We start from the raw sequence: 23,798 nt of genomic DNA, 5'->3' as shown, positions 1-23,798 counted from the left end.
TTTTCAAAATTTCAAAAAAACGATGGGCTATAACCCATGTTTTTTGAATTTTTGATTTTTTTTCAAATCCTCAAAAATGATGAAAAACGGCGTGCTATAGTATGCCGTACGGTAGGGGCTATAGCCCATGTTCAAAAATGATGAAAAACGAGGATAACTTTTTTTTTCAAAAATTTAAAAAACGATGGGCTATAACCCATGTTTTTTGAATTTTTGATTCTTTTTTCAAATCCTCAAAAATGATGAAAAACGGCGTGCTATAGTATGCCGTACGGTAGGGGCTATAGCCCATGTTCAAAAATGATGAAAAACGAGGATAACATTTTTTTCAAAAATTCAAAAAACGATGGGCTATAACCCATGTTTTTTTATTTTTTTTATTTTTTTCAAATCCTCAAAAATTATGAAAAACGGCGTGCTATAGTATGCCGTACGGTAGGGGCTATAGCCCATGTTAAAAGATTATGAAAAACGAGGACAACATTTTTTTCAAAAATTCAAAAAACGATGGGCTATAACCCATGTTTTTGAATTTTTTATTTTTCTTTCAAATCCTCAAAAATGATGAAAAACGGCGTGCTATAGTATTCCGTACGGTAGGGGCTATAGCCCATGTTCAAAAATGATGAAAAACGAGGATAACATTTTTTTCAAAAATTCAAAAAACGATGGGCTATAACCCATGTTTTTTTAATTTTTGATTTCTTTTCAAATCCTCAAAAATGATGAAAACCGGCGTGCTATAGTATGCCGTACGGTAGGGGCTATAGCCCATGTTCAAAAATGATGAAAAACGAGGATAACATTTTTTTCAAAAATTCAAAAAACGATGGGCTATAACCCATGTTTTTTTAATTTTTTAATTTTTTTCAAATCCTCAAAAATTATGAAAAACGGCGTGCTATAGTATGCCGTACGGTAGGGGCTATAGCCCATGTTAAAAGATTATGAAAAACGAGGACAACATTTTTTTCAAAAATTCAAAAAACGATGGGCTATAACCCATGTTTTTGAATTTTTTCTTTTTCTTTCAAATCCTCAAAAATGATGAAAAACGGCGTGCTATAGTATTCCGTACGGTAGGGGCTATAGCCCATGTTCAAAAATGATGAAAAACGAGGATAACATTTTTTTCAAAAATTCAAAAAACGATGGGTTATAACCCATGTTTTTTGAATTTTTGATTTCTTTTCAAATCCTCAAAAATGATGAAAACCGGCGTGCTATAGTATGCCGTACGGTAGGGGCTATAGCCCATGTTCAAAGATGATGAAAAACGAGGATAACATTTTTTTCAAAATTTCAAAAAACGATGGGCTATAACCCATGTTTTTTGAATTTTAGATTTTTTTTAAAATCCTCAAAAATGATGAAAAACGGCGTGCTATAGCATGCCGTACGGTAGGGGCTATAGCCCATGTTCAAAGATGATGAAAAACGAGGATAACATTTTTTTCAAAAATTCAAAAAAACGATGGGCTATAACCCATGTTTTTTGAATTTTTGATTTTTTTTCAAATCCTCAAAAATGATGAAAAACGGCGTGCTATAGTATGCCGTACGGTAGGGGCTATAGCCCATGTTCAAAAATGATGAAAAACGAGGATAACATTTTTTTTCAAAAATTTAAAAAACGATGGGCTATAACCCATGTTTTTTGAATTTTTGATTCTTTTTTCAAATCCTCAAAAATGATGAAAAACGGCGTGCTATAGTATGCCGTACGGTAGGGGCTATAGCCCATGTTCAAAAATGATGAAAAACGAGGATAACATTTTTTTCAAAAATTCAAAAAACGATGGGCTATAACCCATGTTTTTTTTATTTTTTTATTTTTTTCAAATCCTCAAAAATTATGAAAAACGGCGTGCTATAGTATGCCGTACGGTAGGGGCTATAGCCCATGTTAAAAGATTATGAAAAACGAGGACAACATTTTTTTCAAAAATTCAAAAAACGATGGGCTATAACCCATGTTTTTGAATTTTTTCTTTTTCTTTCAAATCCTCAAAAATGATGAAAAACGGCGTGCTATAGTATTCCGTACGGTAGGGGCTATAGCCCATGTTCAAAAATGATGAAAAACGAGGATAACATTTTTTTCAAAAATTCAAAAAACGATGGGCTATAACCCATGTTTTTTGAATTTTTGATTTCTTTTCAAATCCTCAAAAATGATGAAAACCGGCGTGCTATAGTATGCCGTACGGTAGGGGCTATAGCCCATGTTCAAAGATGATGAAAAACGAGGATAATTTTTTTTTCAAAATTTCAAAAAACGATGGGCTATAACCCATGTTTTTGAATTTTTTCTTTTTCTTTCAAATCCTCAAAAATGATGAAAAACGGCGTGCTATAGTATGCCGTACGGTAGGGGCTATAGCCCATGTTCAAAAATGATGAAAAACGAGGATAACATTTTTTTCAAAAATTCAAAAAACGATGGGCTATAACCCATGTTTTTTGAATTTTTGATTTCTTTTCAAATCCTCAAAAATGATGAAAACCGGCGTGCTATAGTATGCCGTACGGTAGGGGCTATAGCCCATGTTCAAAGATGATGAAAAACGAGGATAACATTTTTTTCAAAATTTCAAAAAACGATGGGCTATAACCCATGTTTTTTGAATTTTTTAATTTTTTTAAAATCCTCAAAAATGATGAAAAACGGCGTGCTATAGTATGCCGTACGGTAGGGGCTATAGCCCATGTTCAAAAATGATGAAAAACGAGGATAACATTTTTTTCAAAAATTAAAAAAACGATGGGCTATAACCCATGTTTTTGAATTTTTGATTTTTTTTCAAATCCTCAAAAATGATGAAAAACTGCGTGCTATAGTATGCCGTACGGTAGGGGCTATAGCCCATGTTCAAAAATGATGAAAAACGAGGATAACATTTTTTTCAAAAATTCAAAAAACGATGGGCTATAACCCATGTTTTTTGAATTTTAGATTTTTTTTCAAATCCTCAAAAATGATGAAAAACGGCGTGCTATAGCATGCCGTACGGTAGGGGCTATAGCCCATGTTCAAAGATGATGAAAAACGAGGATAACATTTTTTTCAAAATTTCAAAAAAACGATGGGCTATAACCCATGTTTTTTGAATTTTTGATTTTTTTTCAAATCCTCAAAAATGATGAAAAACGGCGTGCTATAGTATGCCGTACGGTAGGGGCTATAGCCCATGTTCAAAAATGATGAAAAACGAGGATAACATTTTTTTTCAAAAATTTAAAAAACGATGGGCTATAACCCATGTTTTTTGAATTTTTGATTCTTTTTTCAAATCCTCAAAAATGATGAAAAACGGCGTGCTATAGTATGCCGTACGGTAGGGGCTATAGCCCATGTTCAAAAATGATGAAAAACGAGGATAACATTTTTTTCAAAAATTCAAAAAACGATGGGCTATAACCCATGTTTTTTTATTTTTTTTATTTTTTTCAAATCCTCAAAAATTATGAAAAACGGCGTGCTATAGTATGCCGTACGGTAGGGGCTATAGCCCATGTTAAAAGATTATGAAAAACGAGGACAACATTTTTTTCAAAAATTCAAAAAACGATGGGCTATAACCCATGTTTTTGAATTTTTTATTTTTCTTTCAAATCCTCAAAAATGATGAAAAACGGCGTGCTATAGTATTCCGTACGGTAGGGGCTATAGCCCATGTTCAAAAATGATGAAAAACGAGGATAACATTTTTTTCAAAAATTCAAAAAACGATGGGCTATAACCCATGTTTTTTTAATTTTTGATTTCTTTTCAAATCCTCAAAAATGATGAAAACCGGCGTGCTATAGTATGCCGTACGGTAGGGGCTATAGCCCATGTTCAAAGATGATGAAAAACGAGGATAACATTTTTTTCAAAATTTCAAAAAACGATGGGCTATAACCCATGTTTTTGAATTTTTTCTTTTTCTTTCAAATCCTCAAAAATGATGAAAAACGGCGTGCTATAGTATGCCGTACGGTAGGGGCTATAGCCCATGTTCAAAAATGATGAAAAACGAGGATAACATTTTTATCAAAAATTCAAAAAACGATGGGCTATAACCCATGTTTTTTGAATTTTTGATTTCTTTTCCAATCCTCAAAAATGATGAAAACCGGCGTGCTATAGTATGCCGTACGGTAGGGGCTATAGCCCATGTTCAAAGATGATGAAAAACGAGGATAACATTTTTTTCAAAATTTCAAAAAACGATGGGCTATAACCCATGTTTTTTGAATTTTTGATTTTTTTTCAAATCCTCAAAAATGATGAAAAACTGCGTGCTATAGTATGCCGTACGGTAGGGGCTATAGCCCATGTTCAAAAATGATGAAAAACGAGGATAACATTTTTTTCAAAAATTCAAAAAACGATGGGCTATAACCCATGTTTTTTGAATTTTAGATTTTTTTTCAAATCCTCAAAAATGATGAAAAACGGCGTGCTATAGCATGCCGTACGGTAGGGGCTATAGCCCATGTTCAAAGATGATGAAAAACGAGGATAACATTTTTTTCAAAATTTCAAAAAAACGATGGGCTATAACCCATGTTTTTTGAATTTTTGATTTTTTTTCAAATCCTCAAAAATGATGAAAAACGGCGTGCTATAGTATGCCGTACGGTAGGGGCTATAGCCCATGTTCAAAAATGATGAAAAACGAGGATAACATTTTTTTTCAAAAATTTAAAAAACGATGGGCTATAACCCATGTTTTTTGAATTTTTGATTCTTTTTTCAAATCCTCAAAAATGATGAAAAACGGCGTGCTATAGTATGCCGTACGGTAGGGGCTATAGCCCATGTTCAAAAATGATGAAAAACGAGGATAACATTTTTTTCAAAAATTCAAAAAACGATGGGCTATAACCCATGTTTTTTTTATTTTTTTATTTTTTTCAAATCCTCAAAAATTATGAAAAACGGCGTGCTATAGTATGCCGTACGGTAGGGGCTATAGCCCATGTTAAAAGATTATGAAAAACGAGGACAACATTTTTTTCAAAAATTCAAAAAACGATGGGCTATAACCCATGTTTTTGAATTTTTTATATTTCTTTCAAATCCTCAAAAATGATGCAAAAACGGCGTGCTATAGTATTCCGTACGGTAGGGGCTATAGCCCATGTTCAAAAATGATGAAAAACGAGGATAACATTTTTTTCAATTTTTTTGATTTCTTTTCAAATCCTCAAAAATGATGAAAACCGGCGTGCTATAGTATGCCGTACGGTAGGGGCTATAGCCCATGTTCAAAGATGATGAAAAACGAGGATAACATTTTTTTCAAAATTTCAAAAAACGATGGGCTATAACCCATGTTTTTGAATTTTTTCTTTTTCTTTCAAATCCTCAAAAATGATGAAAAACGGCATGCTATAGTATGCCGTACGGTAGGGGCTATAGCCCATGTTCAAAAATGATGAAAAACGAGGATAACATTTTTTTCAAAAATTCAAAAAACGATGGGCTATAACCCATGTTTTTTGAATTTTTGATTTCTTTTCAAATCCTCAAAAATGATGAAAACCGGCGTGCTATAGTATGCCGTACGGTAGGGGCTATAGCCCATGTTCAAAGATGATGAAAAACGAGGATAACATTTTTTTCAAAATTTCAAAAAACGATGGGCTATAACCCATGTTTTTGAATTTTAGATTTTTTTTCAAATCCTCAAAAATGATGAAAAACTGCGTGCTATAGTATGCCGTACGGTAGGGGCTATAGCCCATGTTCAAAAATGATGAAAAACGAGGATAACATTTTTTTCAAAAATTCAAAAAACGATGGGCTATAACCCATGTTTTTTGAATTTTAGATTTTTTTTCAAATCCTCAAAAATGATGAAAAACGGCGTGCTATAGCATGCCGTACGGTAGGGGCTATAGCCCATGTTCAAAGATGATGAAAAACGAGGATAACATTTTTTTCAAAATTTCAAAAAAACGATGGGCTATAACCCATGTTTTTTGAATTTTTGATTTTTTTTCAAATCCTCAAAAATGATGAAAAACGGCGTGCTATAGTATGCCGTACGGTAGGGGCTATAGCCCATGTTCAAAAATGATGAAAAACGAGGATAACATTTTTTTTCAAAAATTTAAAAAACGATGGGCTATAACCCATGTTTTTTGAATTTTTGATTCTTTTTTCAAATCCTCAAAAATGATGAAAAACGGCGTGCTATAGTATGCCGTACGGTAGGGGCTATAGCCCATGTTAAAAGATTATGAAAAACGAGGACAACATTTTTTTCAAAAATTCAAAAAACGATGGGCTATAACCCATGTTTTTGAATTTTTTATTTTTCTTTCAAATCCTCAAAAATGATGAAAAACGGCGTGCTATAGTATTCCGTACGGTAGGGGCTATAGCCCATGTTCAAAAATGATGAAAAACGAGGATAATTTTTTTTTCAAAAATTCAAAAAACGATGGGCTATAACCCATGTTTTTTGAATTTTTGATTTCTTTTCAAATCCTCAAAAATGATGAAAACCGGCGTGCTATAGTATGCCGTACGGTAGGGGCTATAGCCCATGTTCAAAGATGATGAAAAACGAGGATAACATTTTTTTCAAAATTTCAAAAAACGATGGGCTATAACCCATGTTTTTTGAATTTTTGAATTTTTTTAAAATCCTCAAAAATGATGAAAAACGGCGTGCTATAGTATGCCGTACGGTAGGGGCTATAGCCCATGTTCAAAAATGATGAAAAACGAGGATAACATTTTTTTCAAAAATTCAAAAAACGATGGGCTATAACCCATGTTTTTGAATTTTTGATTTTTTTTCAAATCCTCAAAAATGATGAAAAACTGCGTGCTATAGTATGCCGTACGGTAGGGGCTATAGCCCATGTTCAAAAATGATGAAAAACGAGGATAACATTTTTTTCAAAAATTCAAAAAACGATGGGCTATAACCCATGTTTTTTGAATTTTAGATTTATTTTCAAATCCTCAAAAATGATGAAAAACGGCGTGCTATAGCATGCCGTACGGTAGGGGCTATAGCCCATGTTCAAAGATGATGAAAAACGAGGATAACATTTTTTTCAAATTTTCAAAAAAACGATGGGCTATAACCCATGTTTTTTGAATTTTTGATTTTTTTTAAAATCCTCAAAAATGATGAAAAACGGCATGCTATAGTATGCCGTACGGTAGGGGCTATAGCCCATGTTCAAAAATGATGAAAAACGAGGATAACATTTTTTTCAAAAATTCAAAAAACGATGGGCTATAACCCATGTTTTTTAATTTTAGATTTTTTTTCAAATCCTCAAAAATGATGAAAAACGGCGTGCTATAGTATGCCGTACGGTAGGGGCTATAGCCCATGTTAAAAAATGATGAAAAACGAGGATAACATTTTTTTCAAAAATAAAAAAAACGATGGGCTATAACCCATGTTTTTTGAATTTTTGAAAAAATTTCAAATCTTCAAAAATGATGAAAAACGGCGTGCTATAGTATGCCGTACGGTAGGGGCTATAGCCCATGTTCAAAGATGATGAAAAACGAGGATAACATTTTTTTCAAAATTTCAAAAAAACGATGGGCTATAACCCATGTTTTTTGAATTTTTGATTTTTTTTCAAATCCTCAAAAATGATGAAAAACGGCGTGCTATAGTATGCCGTACGGTAGGGGCTATAGCCCATGTTCAAAAATGATGAAAAACGAGGATAACATTTTTTTTCAAAAATAAAAAAAACGATGGGCTATAACCCATGTTTTTTGAATTTTTGATTTTTTTTCAAATCCTCAAAAATGATGAAAAACGGCGTGCTATAGTATGCCGTACGGTAGGGGCTATAGCCCATGTTCAAAAATGATGAAAAACGAGGATAACATTTTTTTTCAAAAATTTAAAAAACGATGGGCTATAACCCATGTTTTTTGAATTTTTGATTTTTTTTCAAATCCTCAAAAATGATGAAAAACGGCGTGCTATAGTATGCCGTACGGTAGGGGCTATAGCCCATGTTCAAAAATGATGAAAAACGAGGATAACATTTTTTTTCAAAAATTTAAAAAACGATGGGCTATAACCCATGTTTTTTGAATTTTTGATTTTTTTTCAAATCCTCAAAAATGATGAAAAACGGCGTGCTATAGTATGCCGTACGGTAGGGGCTATAGCCCATGTTCAAAAATGATGAAAAACGAGGATAACATTTTTTTCAAAAATTCAAAAAACGATGGGCTATAACCCATGTTTTTTTAATTTTTAATTTTTTTTCAAATCCTCAAAAATTATGAAAAACGGCGTGCTATAGTATGCCGTACGGTAGCACTCGTCCCAATGCATTCTCTATGGCAATAGCACAAACTTTGGCATGCTACTAGTCCTACATACTTACACCTATAGCAACCCCATTCTAGCCTACTTAGGTTCATCTTACGGTGGACATGTTTGCCTGAAAAGGAATATTTGAAATGTTTCATAGTTTTAGAAATATAGTGCTTTCAAATTTACAATGGGGCTCAATGGCAAAAATGATGAAAAACGGCGTGCTATAGTATGCCGTACGATATGGTCCAAAATGATGAAAAGTAGGCTAGAATGGGGTTTGCTATAGGTGTAAGTATCAGTATGTAGGACTAGTAGCAAGCCAAAGTTTGTGCTATTGCCATAGAGAATGCATTGTGTTGCGGAGGATGAGAGGAATGCTCTCATCCTCCGCAACACCCATTCTCATACACCGCTATACACCGCGAGGATATGGGCTATAGCCCATATCGTACGGCATACTATACTGTAGCACGCCGTTTTTCATCATTTTTGAGGATTTGGAAAAAATGAAAAAATGAAAAAAACGATGGGTTATAGCCCATTGTTTTTTTTTTTTTTTTTTTTTTTTTAATATCCTCGTTTTTCATCATTTTGGACCATGGGCTATAGCCCATATCGTACGGCATACTATAGCACGCCGTTTTTCATCATTTTTGAGGATTTGGAAAAAATGAAAAAATTAAAAAACGATGGGTTATAGCCCATCGTTTTTTGATTTTTTTTAATCCTCGTTTTTCATCATTTTTGAGGATTTGAAAAAAAAACCCGATGGGTTATAGCCCATCGTTTTTTGAAAAAGAAATGTATCCTCGTTTTTCATCATTTTGGACCATATCGTACGGCATACTATAGCACGCCGTTTTTGGAGTTTCTAGGTGAAAGTGATTTTTGACGTGCCAATGTTTGCCATTGAGCCCCATTGTAAATTTGAAAGCTACTATGAAACATTTCAAATATTCCTTTTCAGGCAAACATGTCCACCGTAAGATGAACCTAAGTAGGCTAGAATGGGGTTGCTAGGTGTAAGAATGTAGGCTTCTATGTTGTTAGGGTTAGGGTAGAGAACGTCATCATTTTGGACCATGGGACCAAAAAAACGGCCTATCGTTTTTTTCATTTTTTTCAAATCCTCAAAAATGATGAAAAACGGCGTGCTATAGTATGCCGTACGATATGGGCTATAGCCCATGGTCAAAAATGATGAAAAACGAGGATAAAAAAAAAAATCAAAAATTAAAAAAACGATGGGCTATAACCCATCGTTTTTTAATTTTTTTCAAATCCTCAAAAATGATGAAAAACAGCGTGCTATAGTATGCCGTACGATATGGGCTGCCCATGGTCCAAAATGATGAAAAACGAGGATAAAAAAAAAAATAATAATAAATATCGATGGGCTATAACCCATCGTTTTTTTTAATTTTTTAATTCATTTTTTCAAATAGCCCATGGTCCAAAATGATGAAAAACTAGGATACATTTTTTTTCAAAAATTCAAAAAACGATGGGCTATAACCCATCGTTTTCATCATTTTTTTCAAATCCTCAAAAATGATGAAAAACGGCATGCTATAGTATGCCGTACGATATGGGCTATAGCCCATGGTCCAAAATGATGAAAAACGAGGATAAAGAAAATAATCAAAAATTCAAAAAACGATGGGCCCATTCTAGCCTACCTAGGTTCATCTTACGACGGTGGACATGTTTGCCTGAAAAGGAATCTTTGAAAGGTGTCATAGTTTTAGAAATATAGTGCTTTCAAATTTGAGACTTTTAACATAGGGCTCAATGGCAGATTTTGATACGTCAAAAAAAATCACTTTCACCTAGAAACTACATTCACACTTTTTATTATTCAGCTTACTGTGGAGACACATGCTGGAACGTTTTACTTTTAAGTGTTTTGTAGTTTGAGTTATTTAACTTAAACGCCCAATGCATTCTCTATGGCAATAGCACAAACTTATTGTTTAAAATAGGTTTTGTGAATAAAAACTAAATACCTTGTCAACAACTTCAGGACAAAACATTCAAAATATGTTTTTTATTCATCATTTAACAAAATGGTTTAGGAAGCAATATGTCCACCTACATGGTAAATATACAAAAATGTAACAACTCTAGGAAACATTGTAGACTTTACATGTTTATTCTTTGGCCATAGAAGCCTGCTCAAAGCCAGGAACAAACAAGATCTAGTTTCTAACACTGGCAAGATAGAAAGGAGAAAAGCTTCAATGTACTGTATGACAACTTTAAAATAAAAGAGGTATCCGTGTCGAAAAGGCCCATCCCCTTCTACGCAATGACATTTTCTTCTCAGCAATCAAACAAAGAAATATCTCCAAAAAGAGATAGTGATTGAATTATCAGGTTTTGCATTGAAGTACATGGGGATCCAGTGATTTTGATTGATTACTGACTCAACATAATAATGGACCAAGACTGACTTTGCTCTAATAAAAGCAGCTAGTTTGCAGAGAAATCATGGTCTAAAGAAAATGCTACAGTATTCTGACACAATCATTGAAAAATAATTTCAATCAATTATTATCATTACACATGTTGGCGTTGAAAATGATACAGTGACGTTTCCGAGTAATTATCCTGAGTCTGTTCAAGGTGAGCTTGGCAGTAAAAGCAAACTTTAAATCTAAGTGCACACTTTTAGGATGAAAAATAATAAATAGCACCTCTAATACAGAAAACGGAAAGCCTGAGTCAGATATCCATGTAAAGTATTAATACAGTCAATGTTGCTGCTGCTGCTCTTTTTCAAGCTAAACAGAGCAATAATGACAGAAACATATGTATAAAGTATTTGTAAGGGCTGATTTGCATAGGCAGCTCAAAAGAAAAAGAACACTACAGGTCCATGGTGACTACATTTTCTGATTAAGCTGCACTTCACTTATTGGAGTAAATAAAAAAAAACATATTAACAGTCGCTTTCTTAACAATATCCAATCAAAACACTTTAAATGAGATTATATTTGTTCAAAACAAAAAGTTACTTGTAAAACAAAACATGAGAAAATACAAGAAAATACTTTAGACGTTTATATATTTTTTTACCATTTCAAATTAAGCACACGTTTTGTTAAGTAAAGGTTTTACTCGGAAGCACATGCCTACGAAGACAGAACTAAATCCCTCTGACTTTGGACACTTAAGCACAGTTTATACTTGGTTGTGCATCGCTTCTCGCACTGAAAATAGCTCATCTACAAACTTGTGTGCCATTTTCAATGCGCAAAATTAAATTAAACACTGACACGCAACCAAGTATAAATTAGGTGTTACATGCAGAAGTAACACTGTTCATTAGAGACACCGATTTTCAGGATATGACACCAACGCTTGGTTGTGGGAGACCAACATCAGGAAATGAAATTTGCTAAAGATAAATAAAAACTATGGCTGCTGCTTTGAGTGAACCAATGAACTCAGACAAAGCGCCAACGGATGACAACTTATGTGCAATCTAGTAAAAAATGAAATATGCATTTCTTGACTAGAGAGACATATCAGAAAACACAAATGTTAATAATAGACATAGTAAATGTATATATATATATATAAAATAAACAGGTCTGCAGCAGCACAACATTATCTCTCGTTTTGCATTCTACTTGCAAAAAAAGCACATGATCAATGAAAGGCCAGGTCCTCCCAAGGCAACAAGAGGCATTCACAGCCAAGGACTAGAGAAGATGGGCACACTGATGGGAGAACATTTCCAACCCATTTGCCATCATGGTAACAAAGTTGTTGATCAGATATCTCGTTTGGCCAAAATTCACAGTCCACAACGTACGTGTGTATATATAGTGAGCCTCCTTGATGAAGAATGTCCCCTCTGTCTCTAGATTCAAACACCATTCAGACTACCAGACCTGTTTTTACATTCTGCCAAAAAAACGAATGTCTGTCATTTTGTTTTATATTAAACTGCTTGGGAATGTGTAAGGAGAAAACAAAATGTCAGTCATTCATCGAAATTAAAGTTTAGCAGGGCATGAAATGTTATGCACTGGTAGCGGTTCACTAAAAGCCCACAGGTAAAAAAAAAGAAAAAAAAAGAAAAATCTGTCAAAGTCAAAACAAAGAAAACATTCAAAAGATACTTTTCCTCAGCCTCTAATGCACTGTAATAACATTGAACTGCTCTAACCCAGGAGGCTTTGCAATAACCATCACTGGCGGCTTTCAATAAGGGGTAGAAGAAAAAGGTCCCTAACTTAGTCCTACACCTGTTATATAAGAGCTGGTTACAAGTGACGATGACGACGATAAAGAAAGCTAGGAGGCAGTGACTCCTTCCCATTCCACCAGGTACTGGACCTTTCCATCCAGGGTGACCCTGCGGGCCAGGACCCGGTACTTTTCGCCACAGGCCAGGCGGCCCGCTGCCCCGAAATAGCTGCTGATGGAGGTCTTGAGGTGGGAGAGCTGCATGTCAGGGTTAAGGGCATGCACCAAGTCTGTGGAGTGGAGCCCAGTGAGGGGGCCCGGGGTATCCGGGGCCGAGAGGTGATGATTGTTGGGATCAGTGTGGCCGGGAGGAGGTGGTGGGATCTCAGGGTTGGAGGAGCGCTGCAAGGCCCGCCGAGGCCTTCCACGTTTTTTCTTTATGGGGGGCGCCGAGATGGGCATCATGCGAGCGGTGGCACGTCTCTTGCTGAAGCCACAGGGGCTGAACAAGGTGTGGGAAAAGGTAGCAAGGAGTGGGTTAAATGTACGTCAGCCAAACACAAAATACATGTTGTTGAAAATAAAGTTTTGCTCAAATTTAGATACACTAAATTATTTCTGGAAAATGACTTAAAGCATAAAAAGGTCTAAATGTTAGCAAACAAGTCTGTCCTAACCCATTTAGACGTGCGGTCTATGAAGCTTGTAGATCTGCCATTTTTCATCATAATTATATTATAACGTTTTTTAACTCGTATGTTTGAAAATATTTTGTACCAGGGACCCCCAGAAGCAGTTAGGTGTCGGCGGCTGAATACATATCATTTTGGGGGTTCTTGACATGAAAAGGTTTGAGAACCACTGGCATATATTTAGAAGACGTGTAGAATCTGGTCTCAGGTCTTGGGCTAAATAAGCATACTTTACCTGGACTGTATTGAAATGCTTGTTGAGGTAGTTTCTGTGGTGCTCAGGGCTCCTACTGACTCTGCATCCGAGGTGCAAGACGACCGGTCACTCCTGCTGCTGTGGAGTGGGAAGAACATTACATTCATTTGTATAGTCTCTCCAGCCAAGTTACAAGCACTGTATAGTTTCACTACTAGCCACGGTCACAAGGGTTATGAATGATTACTTAGGAGTTATGCAATTTTATGCTCCATGCACTGCGGACTCACTTGCTAGAGGTGGAGAGATCCAGAGCGTGGGTTTCTACTGGCTGCCTTACTTCCTGTGGAAGAATATCGAAAGAAACTACATTACCCAGTTGCTTTCCCTCCCACACTCCATACAGCCACACTATAATGTAAATACAGTCAGTAAACATACTTAAGAGTTGTAAACACCACCATCACCACACACACACACACACACACCTGGGAGAGGAGGTCACTGGAACGTCGGAGTTTTGCCAAAGTCTCCAGAGAATGTGTTCCTTGCTTTCTCTTTCTTTTCTTTTCTGTGCCGTTGATCAACAAGCTGGAAGTTCTGAAAGGAAAAACACCAAACAAAGAAGTGACCTTCCTTTCAGTGAACTGTACTACTGTACAGTGCAGTGCATTCAAATGGATCACTGACCTTTCTACCTGAAGAGCCACAGGTTCAACTAAGTGCATGTCGGTCCAAAAGACTAAAGCGCAGTATCAAAACTAATGTTGCGAGGCAGGCTGTGTGAGAACTCTGTGAACTGTGTCTGCAATGACACTGCATTATCATCAAATCACAAAAAACTAAAAATAAATGCTTATAGTTGAAAGGTCGCCACACACAGCGAACACTGGCAATCCTGGCATACTTATATTTATGATAAAATGTGCAGTGCCCCTCTAAAGAAATAATAAACAAGGCCATGAACCGTCATATGAGATTAGGGGCTGTATTTTGCGTGTCTTAAGTACCAGGTCTTATTCCCTAACTTGAGTAAACTAAAGACCTGGAGGTGTGATCAATGCCATTTGGCTATTCTGAGTGGCCAAAGAGCATTGACCACGCCTCCAGGTCTTTAGTTTACTCAAGTTAGGGAATAAGACCTGGTACTTAAGACACGCAAAATACAGCCCCAAATCTCCAACTCTATATGACATGGAGGAATTTGGTGACCAAAAGGTCAAGGTTGAGAGACTCAACTCAGAACATCTGCATCTGCTAGGTAGGAGAGTAAGCCTTGCTGAGCCATGAGGCCCATAGGGCCTTATCTCCTGTTTCTGTAGCGTGCTGTGAGGCAGCTTGTTGTACCTGTCCTGGACATGACACTAGCCTGTCGGTACTTACCCTAGTCTAACCCTTAATGTGCCAACTGCCAAGCAGGGAGGCACTTGGTCTAATTTTTCAGTTTTTGGTGACCCGGCCGGGGATGTAACCCCAACCCCTCAGTCTCAGAGCGGACACTCTAACCATTAAGAAGAAAAAAAGAGAAGTGCAAGTATCATCCTCCTCTGATATTAGTGCCACCGCGTACACACACACACACACACACACACACACACACACACACACACACACACACACACACACACACACACACACACACACACACACACACACACACACACACACACACACACACACACACACAGTGTGTAGATGACACATTTAGAAGGCATTTTTAGAATCTGCCTCAGGTCAAAAATGGGATGTAGCTTGCGAGATTTCAATGCTGGTGCAAAAGACTCGCGTGACTCCTAGTACAATTGGATATAGAAAGCTCCTGAGACCTGTCCTACCTGGTGTTAGGCAGGGGTTTGGAGGACGTGTGTCCCCTCAGGGTGATCTTGTGCGAGCCCCTCCCTGGCTCTCGGCTGGTGTGCTCCTCAGAACGCGGCGGAGCAGGGGGGTATCGGACCCTCAGGCCAAACAGATGCTTCTTCTTCTTTACCTCCTTCCCCGACATGAACCTGAATCAGAGAAGAAGAATTAGTAGGTGGCACTATGGAACTAACGGAAGGCAGAAAAGCTTTTTTGAGCAAGTGGAAAACGTATCCAGAACTTACAAAAAGCAATAGCGACATGGATAAATAAATGAAAGAGAGAGCAAAGGAAAAGGTTGCAGTATAAGCAGCGGATACTGAGTTTATATCAGCTGTAAGTACAAATAGAACTGGTAACCGGTAATGCAGAAATAGACATGTACCAAGTCATATGCCTGATTGGCAGAATGTGGCCACTTTTAGACGGCGGCGGTCTCCAGAAAAAACGGCAAAGTCCCGTTGCGTTCTCATTTTTTATTCTGCTTTTACACACTTATTGAATACGCTGTAGTGTGCATGCCAGGTCGCTAGGTGGCAGTGACGCACTGCCACCAGATAGACCAGGCACGCATGTACTAGAACTACTTCTGTTCTACTTTCCTATGACAAGGCTTTTGTTTACATCATGCAGCATGGTTTACATTCACCAATGCAGAGGCTCGCTAGTCGCTGCATTTGTAATGTGTTTGTAGGATGAGTGGGGCGAGGGAGCACTTGCTCATTCTAGGAACTCCAAATATCGCCTACTAATGTAATAAACATAAGCGCTGTGAGCCCACGTGAGCCATGTCTCAAGTTTTGCCAGTTTGTATTGAGACGAGTGGAACTGGAAACGCCGTTTTCAAAGATTTCCATTCAGGAAGGTGTTTTCACTTTGATGCGTTTTCAAGCCCCGAAGACGCCGTTCTCGTCTAAAGGGACTCCCGGAAACGATAATTTTCCGTTTTCTATGGAGAGCGTTCTCGTGAAAAGGGGGCCTGTGTCTGCAATAGAACATGGGCAGGGCTCAGCCCTTGTCCGGCAGTCTGATGGTTGCTAGGTGAAAACTGTTCAGACGTCAGGACAGTTTGGGGAGAGGACGGTGAAGAAAGAGGAGATGGGAAATGACAGCCAGAAGAGAAGAAAACGTAGAGAATTTTTTAATCAGCAAGTTGAGTTGTGGAGATATAAAAAAAGCACAAGGGGTGAGAATAGCAGGGGGGGGTGCATATGTACATTAAAGTAATTGTCAACATAATACCAATGTTTAGAAATAAAATAAGAATAACTCACAAGTTGCTATTGTTGGTTAGCGCTTTAAGAACATGGTCATATCGCACTGGCATTGGAGTGTCAGCAAGCTGTAGAGAGGAGACAGCATACAGAAGTGATGGCTAAATATGACAAATATTTGAGAAGTTTAACTGTATTGCTTCGAAGCTGAAACAAAATGACATATCACACTGTAAATACTGGGGGGCATACAAATGTGTGTGTGCGTGTTACAGGAAAAGCGAGAAACCTAGTTACTAGTAGCCTGACCTCTCCCAGCTGCAGCAGGTCCCAGTTATCATTGATGTAGTTCATGAGTTCTGTCTCAGAGTCAAAGTACTTCTTCTTGTGGATGACACTCAGGTTGTACAAACTCAGGTGTACCACATCCTCCCTGTACAATATTCAATTAGTGCCAAGTCTTGTAAGCAAACAAAGTGTCATAAACTTGAAGTGTTTATATTTAATAGCCACAGCACTCACCAACTAAGAGGCAATCGGCTGAGGTACTCTGGTCCACATTTGCAAACGGAACAAATAAACAGATAGAACCTGAGGACATAAGTATAAAATATGTTAACTCTTCACAATGTTTCTTTCATAGTTAATCCAGCACATTTTCCAAAGCCAAGACATATAAAGGCATATTAACAACTTTAACCATGGATGTTCCGATTTTGGGTATGAAAATGTTAAAAAGGGTATTTTTGGGAGGGGTTGTGCAGAAAGTAAACTGGTGTATCTTCTATATGTAAAAATGAAGGCATGGCATCTGTACCTGTCTCCATATAACAAGGGCATTTGTTGGCACTGGAGACATTCCTCATGAAACCACTGCTGACACCTGCAGCACTGCAGCATCTTCTGAAACCACCTACATGAAGACAGCAAGCTTAGGGGTTTTGGTGTCTGGAAACTCGAATGTTTGCCCCATGATGAGTGTCTGTCTACATGCATATACATAAATGTCTTCATGCAAAGATGTGATCACATTATTGAGCGTGTACAGGACAGGTGTATTTACTCACTCTCCTACCACCCCACAGTAGCAGTAGCACTCCTGCAAATTAGTCTTGTGACCCTGATCCCAGACCAGCTCCTCCAGGGAGTACGGCAGAGTCAACTGCCACTCCTGCTGCTGCCGACGGGCTTCAGATCTCCGTGTACGGCCCCTCTAGAAACCACACACACACACACACACACACACACACACACACACACACACAAACTATATTTTAACAAGCGGTAAGGTAACCCCATTAATCGGTTTAGCCAGAGGCACTCAGTTACAAATTTTGTGTGAGATTGCCACCAAACTCAAACATATTTGCAGCATATAGAGCCGACAACCAAATCTTTCTTTGAGTTTGATTAAGATGGAATCATCCCTCAGCAGATTACATTATGAAGAGCAATCTGTTAGGGATGCACACGAATATTAAGAAATTCAAATAATCGTGGCAGTCTCCAAATTTGATTTTCATATTTTCCTTGCCATTTGATATTAAATTTAAGTGTAGGAGAGGCCCAAATTATTTCTGAGGATTAGAGCAAACTGCAAGATCACACAGAGAGCACTGCAATGTGTCACAGACACACTTTCACATGAGAGACTACACAGTGATAGCATTATGAAGAAATACCACAGTCAAATGTTGTTGTAGCTGACGCCATGCGGAACATCACAGTTGGGCCACATCATGTTGACCAGCGTGCATGTGAAACCACAGTGCTACTGCTAATCACAAACATTTGTACATGATGGAATAGAGCACCGAAGTCTGACGTCAATATCGGTAGAGGGCGCAAATCCACAGGTTCGTGTACTTTTTATTTGCATTATAATCCCCATAGGGGGGATTTTAGATCGCCTCATATAAGAACTGTGTTTGGAAAATAAACATGTCATCCAGGCCGCTTCACTCATATGGATATGAAGAATCAACTGACTGAGAGAAATGTTATTCTCCATAGAGAAATTACTTCCGTGAACCAGGGGAATCGAAGGGATGAGGGAGTTACGTTCGGTGCTCTATACATTGTCTGGTCCCATAAAACTTTATCACTGAAATTGAAAAGCTCGAGAAGGCAATACAAGCTTAATCAACTGGCACAACACTCAGTCTAAACACAGACAAATGGACATTGGACAGCACTCGCCACTTATTTACCATATGTCACCATGGCATGGTCTATGATTTGTGAGCATATTTGGGTTTATTGCCAGCCAAACTGATCGTTATGAAGGATTATTCTGTACTGCCTATTTTGTTCCATCTATTCCATTAAGAGTATTCCGATTATTGGAATGGATGGATAAATAAAATAACATATTTTCAGGTTGGTAGTTTATCCATACATACCTTAGGCACAGCAGCAAGCTCACACTTCCTGCAGAGCCACTTGTCATCTGAGTGAATGACAGTGGCATCAATGAGGGGGGAGTGGCACAGCTGATGATAGCCTAAAGAAAAACAAGTACCGTTTACCACTGAAACTGTGCACTGGAGTCAGGACCCACCCAAAATGTTCTGACAGATTGGGCTGCAAAAAAATATAATCTAATAATCCTCAGTGATGGGCTATAACCCTTTTAGGTCTGATGTCGAAATTAAAAAAAAAAAGTTTTCTAAATCATGACAATTTTCTGAAAGAGAGGCACATTTTAACGATTTTTCAAAAATAGCAGACCTACAAGTTGAGCTACTATGAGCTTGTAGATCTGCTATTTTTCAATAGCTAAATTATAACATAATGTATGTAACCACCAAAAGGGGTTCCCGCTCAAAATGGGATAATTATTACCTTGGCCACACTTATCACAAATGACAATCTCATTGGGTTCCTCTGAAGTCTCATCCTGGCATATGGAGCAGACTATGTCATCGTCTTCTTCCTCATCGTCATCCTCATCACCTGAAACAAACGTGAAGGATTTTTACTAAAATACATTATCTCTGCTGTCAGGCAGAAACCAGCCAACTCCAAAATTGTCGTTTTTCAGGAAATAATGAAGAACACCGTATCTTTTTTTTAAACAAAGCAATACTGCCTCATCAAAGTTAGTATTGTGATTTTATATATCGTCAGATACTTGAGAGGGGGAGAGGGGGTGGAGTTCACTGCTTTAGCTGACAGGTTGAGGGTCCAATGGAGTTAGCTGGTTTTGTCAAAAGGGCTTTTTATTACTTTTCATTGGTTCAATTTCTTTTTAGCCATCGCAACAGACAGACGTAATTTTTTTCCCTTTGTTATATTTGAGCCTGTCAGTCAGGAGATCAATCGGGGCAGAAGAAAATACAATTAATGTAGAAAAAAAATTAGAAGTAAGTTTAGAGTAATTAAACTAATTTTCAGTGTCGTCGAGTAATACAATATCATATAGAAAAACATCACAATACATCAGAAGATCAGGAAAAGAAAGAAAAAAACTTAGTATCTACATTCTACAAATCTACACGATCAGCAACATTGAACTTGAAGTCACATTGGGGGGGGGGGGGGGGGGGGGGGAATGGAGTTAGCTGGTTTCTGCCGGACAGCGACGATATGTTACAATTCTTAAATTGTACTGATAGATGATAGAAGGGTTCCCCTTGTGATCCTTCCCAAGTATTCTTTTCTTTTCCCTCCGAGGGTATTTTCTTGGGAGTTTTCCCTTGCTCAAATGAAGGTAATATGGAGACAGGGTGTCATTTGTTTCCTTTGTTGCATTTGAGCCTGTCAGTCAGGAGATCAATAGGGGCAGAAAAATATATATATAAAAAAGCTAAATGTGTGCACGCCGAGTAGACACCACACACAGTCGGCTGATGGTGCCGTTATAAGCCTGCCTGAGAGGAAATGCCATGCCAGAAGGTGGCAGTGGACACACACAATTAAACCTGCACGTTCTTATGTCCCTTTCTCGCTCTGTCTCTCACATACAAACACAAACCAGTGTTCTGTGCTCCAGTGCTCTGCCCAGAAATAATACCATGGATGATATGCACAATGATGTAACTGGTGCTGTACCAAAGCCAGCCATTCTGTGGACCGTTAACTGTCAAGGCAAAGGAAGAGAGATAACTCTGGGCTGAGAAAGGCAGATAGAGGACAGCAGAGAACAGCTCAATACAACCCGAAATAAAGCAAACCGAAAAGAACAATTAATGTAGATTGTTTTTTATCTACACCATAATTAAACTTGAAGTCAATTTAATGTAGAAAAGTAATGCATAAGTTATTAATGCAGTTACAGTATATAAAGTTAGTATGCAAAGACTCTGAGTGACTTATGCATAAGTGGGTAGTACCTTCCCTTATTTACCAGTATTAATTTGATCTTTTGGGAGAACCGTGGCAATAAGATCACCACATGTTGCCATTAAAAACTACCAAGATATAGATTTATTTGTATAGCAATCATATAATTAGTGTGGTTGTCCAGATGCAACCTTTGTCCCGACTTGCCAGACTATATTTATTTTATATAAACTTTTGAGGGTCCCTGTGACGTGATGTGGGTCAATACATCATCAACATCCTGTACTTGCAAGACTCAAAGCTTGGCTGATCGGTGAAACCGATGGGTTGGGTTTACAAATAAGGGAAGCCGATGCCAGTAGACACAGACGCGTCCCCGTTTTTCCTTCCCGATTTCACACAAGTGAGGGGTGGGAGGGCGAGAGCCCTACAGTATATATGCAGATTTAAACACACTGCCTTATTTACTACAGCAAACAACCTTTACAATTGTTTTAGTTGCCTTAAGGGCCTTGCAAACGGGGAGCGATAAAACGCACCTATAGTTAATTTTCAATGCGTTTTTGCTCTGAGAAGTTGCTGTGACAATGCAAGCGTATTTACGTGAGCGCGGTCCCGTGAATTTGTTGCGCGCGTGCTGGAGGTTGATGGTACTTGCCTGTCTCGATATCCTTCCAGAGAACCCATGACTTAGACTGGTCTTCAAAAACCACAAAGCATCGCTGTTTGTCCCTATCAATCTGGAAAGGAGAACAAAAACAACAGTTAAAAAGAATCTTTATTGGATAAACATTGTGGGCTAATAACACAATTTTCTTCACCCTTTCAAATAACTTGATTGGATCAAAATAAATCACATCAGTCAGTTAAAATGTTCAGAAACAAATCATCATAAAGTTGACCACAGTCTTCCATGCCTGTGTGCCATGGGAGCATCTGTCCCCACCTCAGAGTCAGAAGGTTCCCATACTGTACATGTTTTTTCCCTTTTTTACTTTCTTTATATGATGATTTCCTGTTTTTCATAGAAGTGTATATCTGTACGTCTTTAAATGATCTGATGAATTGAAAATGGAAGACCCTGATGTACAACAAGTCTAGTGCTTTTCGGTCTCGTCCTCAAAGTGACTTGTGCTTTCGCTTGAAATGTACCATGCTACATACTGTGAAATCATTTCAATCAATCAATCAATCAATCAATCAATCAAAACCTACCTTGGTGATAGTACCCAGGTAGAACAGACCATCCGACCACCGGGCCAAGACATCTTGTCCGTCTTCGAACCTGTCAGACAACATGGCCTCGTCCCCATACTCTTCCCTGGCAGAGAAGCTAGTAGGGGACAGGGGCGCCGTGTGCGGCTGCCGCTGTGGGTGGGCTCTTTGATGGACAGATAAGGGGTCCACAGTTTCTCTGGATGTAGGAAAATGATCAAGTTAGATTTTCACATTAACTCAAAACTAATTAAACCACATGCAGAGGGGCTATGACTGATGCTTCTTTCTCCCATCATGTTTATTGTCTCTAAGTATTTACAGTAATATCGGCTCATGCTAGGAATCAGGATTAATTTGGTATTTTTGATTGAATAACTGAAAAATCAATGTGCAACATTTCCCTGTGCAATTGTATTATAATTGACCAAATATATGTTACACAATCATTATGTGGATACAATTAGGCCATTCATAATATCTTACAGTGGAAAATCCAGATGAATTAAAAGGTGGCGTCCAAATATAATTTACCCCATCCAGGCAATCCTAATCCTGGTGTAATCCTTTAGGATTACACCAATTTACCATCACCCCCATAGCATTTTCAGCAGATTTATCATGTAGCTGACACTTTTGTAATAAAATTAAAACCACAATAAATAAAGCCCTCATTGACATGCACATTTAGAGAATGAAACACATTGTTTTTGGGGAGAGTGTGCAGAGAAATGTGCTAACAGGAGCTCCAGTGACATCTGTCTATCGTAGTGGTGTCGCAAGTGTTTTGCACTTTAGATTGCACAGAACACGCTTTCAAAATACAAACATGATGCTATTGACTATTGTTTGACAAAATCACGGAAATTATTTCCTTTTCCTGCACTGTCCATCAGTCACAGACAGTGCTACTGCTTCCTTTGTTCTGGTTGAACATGGTCAAGATTATGGCCACAGTGCCATGCACACACAAAAAAGTAATGATGGACTATATAACTCTGAAATGTTATGGGCTGAAAAATATAGTATATATAATGTGTGAAATAATCCGGACGTGTTACGGCTAGAGTGAGTTATTTGCATGCAAAGTACAACTGTCAAAACAGGATTAGACCAAAGACCCTCGGCTCGAACCCACGCCTCCCAAAAGGAGAGAAAAACATGGTGATGGAGAGATGACAACAACAATAACGTTACCTCATTCGGCCACTTCAGCTGCCACAAAACGACTGGTGCAATAAAACAGCAGAACAGAACCTCGAACCGCTACGTCTCCCCGCACCGTCCAAAGTCACTTTGAACGTGCAATGCAAAAATATGCGACCCTCACGCGCGCTTCAAAAAATAACAAACGGATCATTTTCTCCTTGCGTGTTCGCCATTTTGGTTTCCCGCTGATGATCCGAGAGGTGCATTGTGGGGGTTGTAGTACAACGACGTTGTTGTCGCTAGTCAACGTCAAGACGAGCAGATCTACAAGCTTACATAGAATCACACACTGCAACGCGTTGTGAGCTTGTGGATCGGCTATTTTTTCAGCTCGCGTCACTCACCGCAGCCTAACTTTCATTTAACCTCATGTATAACTCTACGAGTCTACGGGAACAAACCTACGAAACATTTTGATTGAAACGTATCAACTTGATTGATGCAATTACGGCCACTTGTCGGCGCTCGAATGTCACATACGGTTATAGGACAGAACTTCATTCTAGTCACATCCAGGTCCAAGTAATAATAATAATCACTAAAAGCTCAATAGTAGGATAACGTTTTATTTTTATGTTTTAGGATTAAACTAATCATCAAATTTAATCAAACCCTTATGTCAAAACGG

The 23,798-nt window shown here is 37.9% G+C and overlaps 1 protein-coding gene across 3 annotated transcripts; it reads right to left on the bottom strand.

Annotated features, from left to right (window-relative positions):
- Window positions 1–10,338: 10,338 nt before the first annotated feature.
- Window positions 10,339–23,340, bottom strand: mtf2 (metal response element binding transcription factor 2). 3 transcript variants are annotated; one of them, XM_083781450.1, is made up of 15 exons: window positions 23,159–23,340; window positions 21,962–22,160; window positions 21,405–21,486; window positions 19,307–19,417; window positions 18,865–18,965; window positions 17,530–17,675; window positions 17,280–17,375; window positions 16,985–17,053; window positions 16,772–16,895; window positions 16,523–16,590; window positions 15,227–15,397; window positions 13,880–13,991; window positions 13,682–13,734; window positions 13,431–13,529; window positions 10,339–13,005 (listed from the first exon to the last, which is right to left on the bottom strand). In XM_083781450.1, the coding sequence occupies exons 1-15, from the start codon at window positions 23,161–23,163 to the stop codon at window positions 12,612–12,614; spliced, it is 1,830 nt and encodes a 609-aa protein (XP_083637576.1). In that variant the 5' UTR covers window positions 23,164–23,340; the 3' UTR covers window positions 10,339–12,611. The 3 variants fall into 3 exon arrangements, with proteins under 3 accessions (XP_083637576.1, XP_083637577.1, XP_083637578.1); XM_083781451.1 differs by having other exon boundaries at window positions 13,431–13,526; XM_083781452.1 differs by having other exon boundaries at window positions 13,682–13,722.
- Window positions 23,341–23,798: the final 458 nt, after the last annotated feature.

The sequence above is a fragment of the Protomyctophum parallelum genome, assembly GCF_964188405.1.
Source record: "Protomyctophum parallelum genome assembly, chromosome: 14".
In the NCBI taxonomy this organism is placed as follows: Eukaryota; Metazoa; Chordata; class Actinopteri; order Myctophiformes; family Myctophidae; genus Protomyctophum; species Protomyctophum parallelum.
The sequence above is the reverse complement of the archived record's forward strand: the minus strand, read 5'-3'. Positions and strand labels throughout refer to the sequence as shown.

Excerpts from the sequence above, each read along its gene's own strand:
- mtf2 (XM_083781450.1), bottom strand. Across the intron at positions 17,376-17,529 it reads TACTGTGGGGTGGTAGGAGA|GTGGTTTCAGAAGATGCTGC; the intron begins GTGAGTAAATAC and ends GTCTTCATGTAG. Across the intron at positions 13,992-15,226 it reads AAACCCCTGCCTAACACCAG|AACTTCCAGCTTGTTGATCA; the intron begins GTAGGACAGGTC and ends TTTTCCTTTCAG.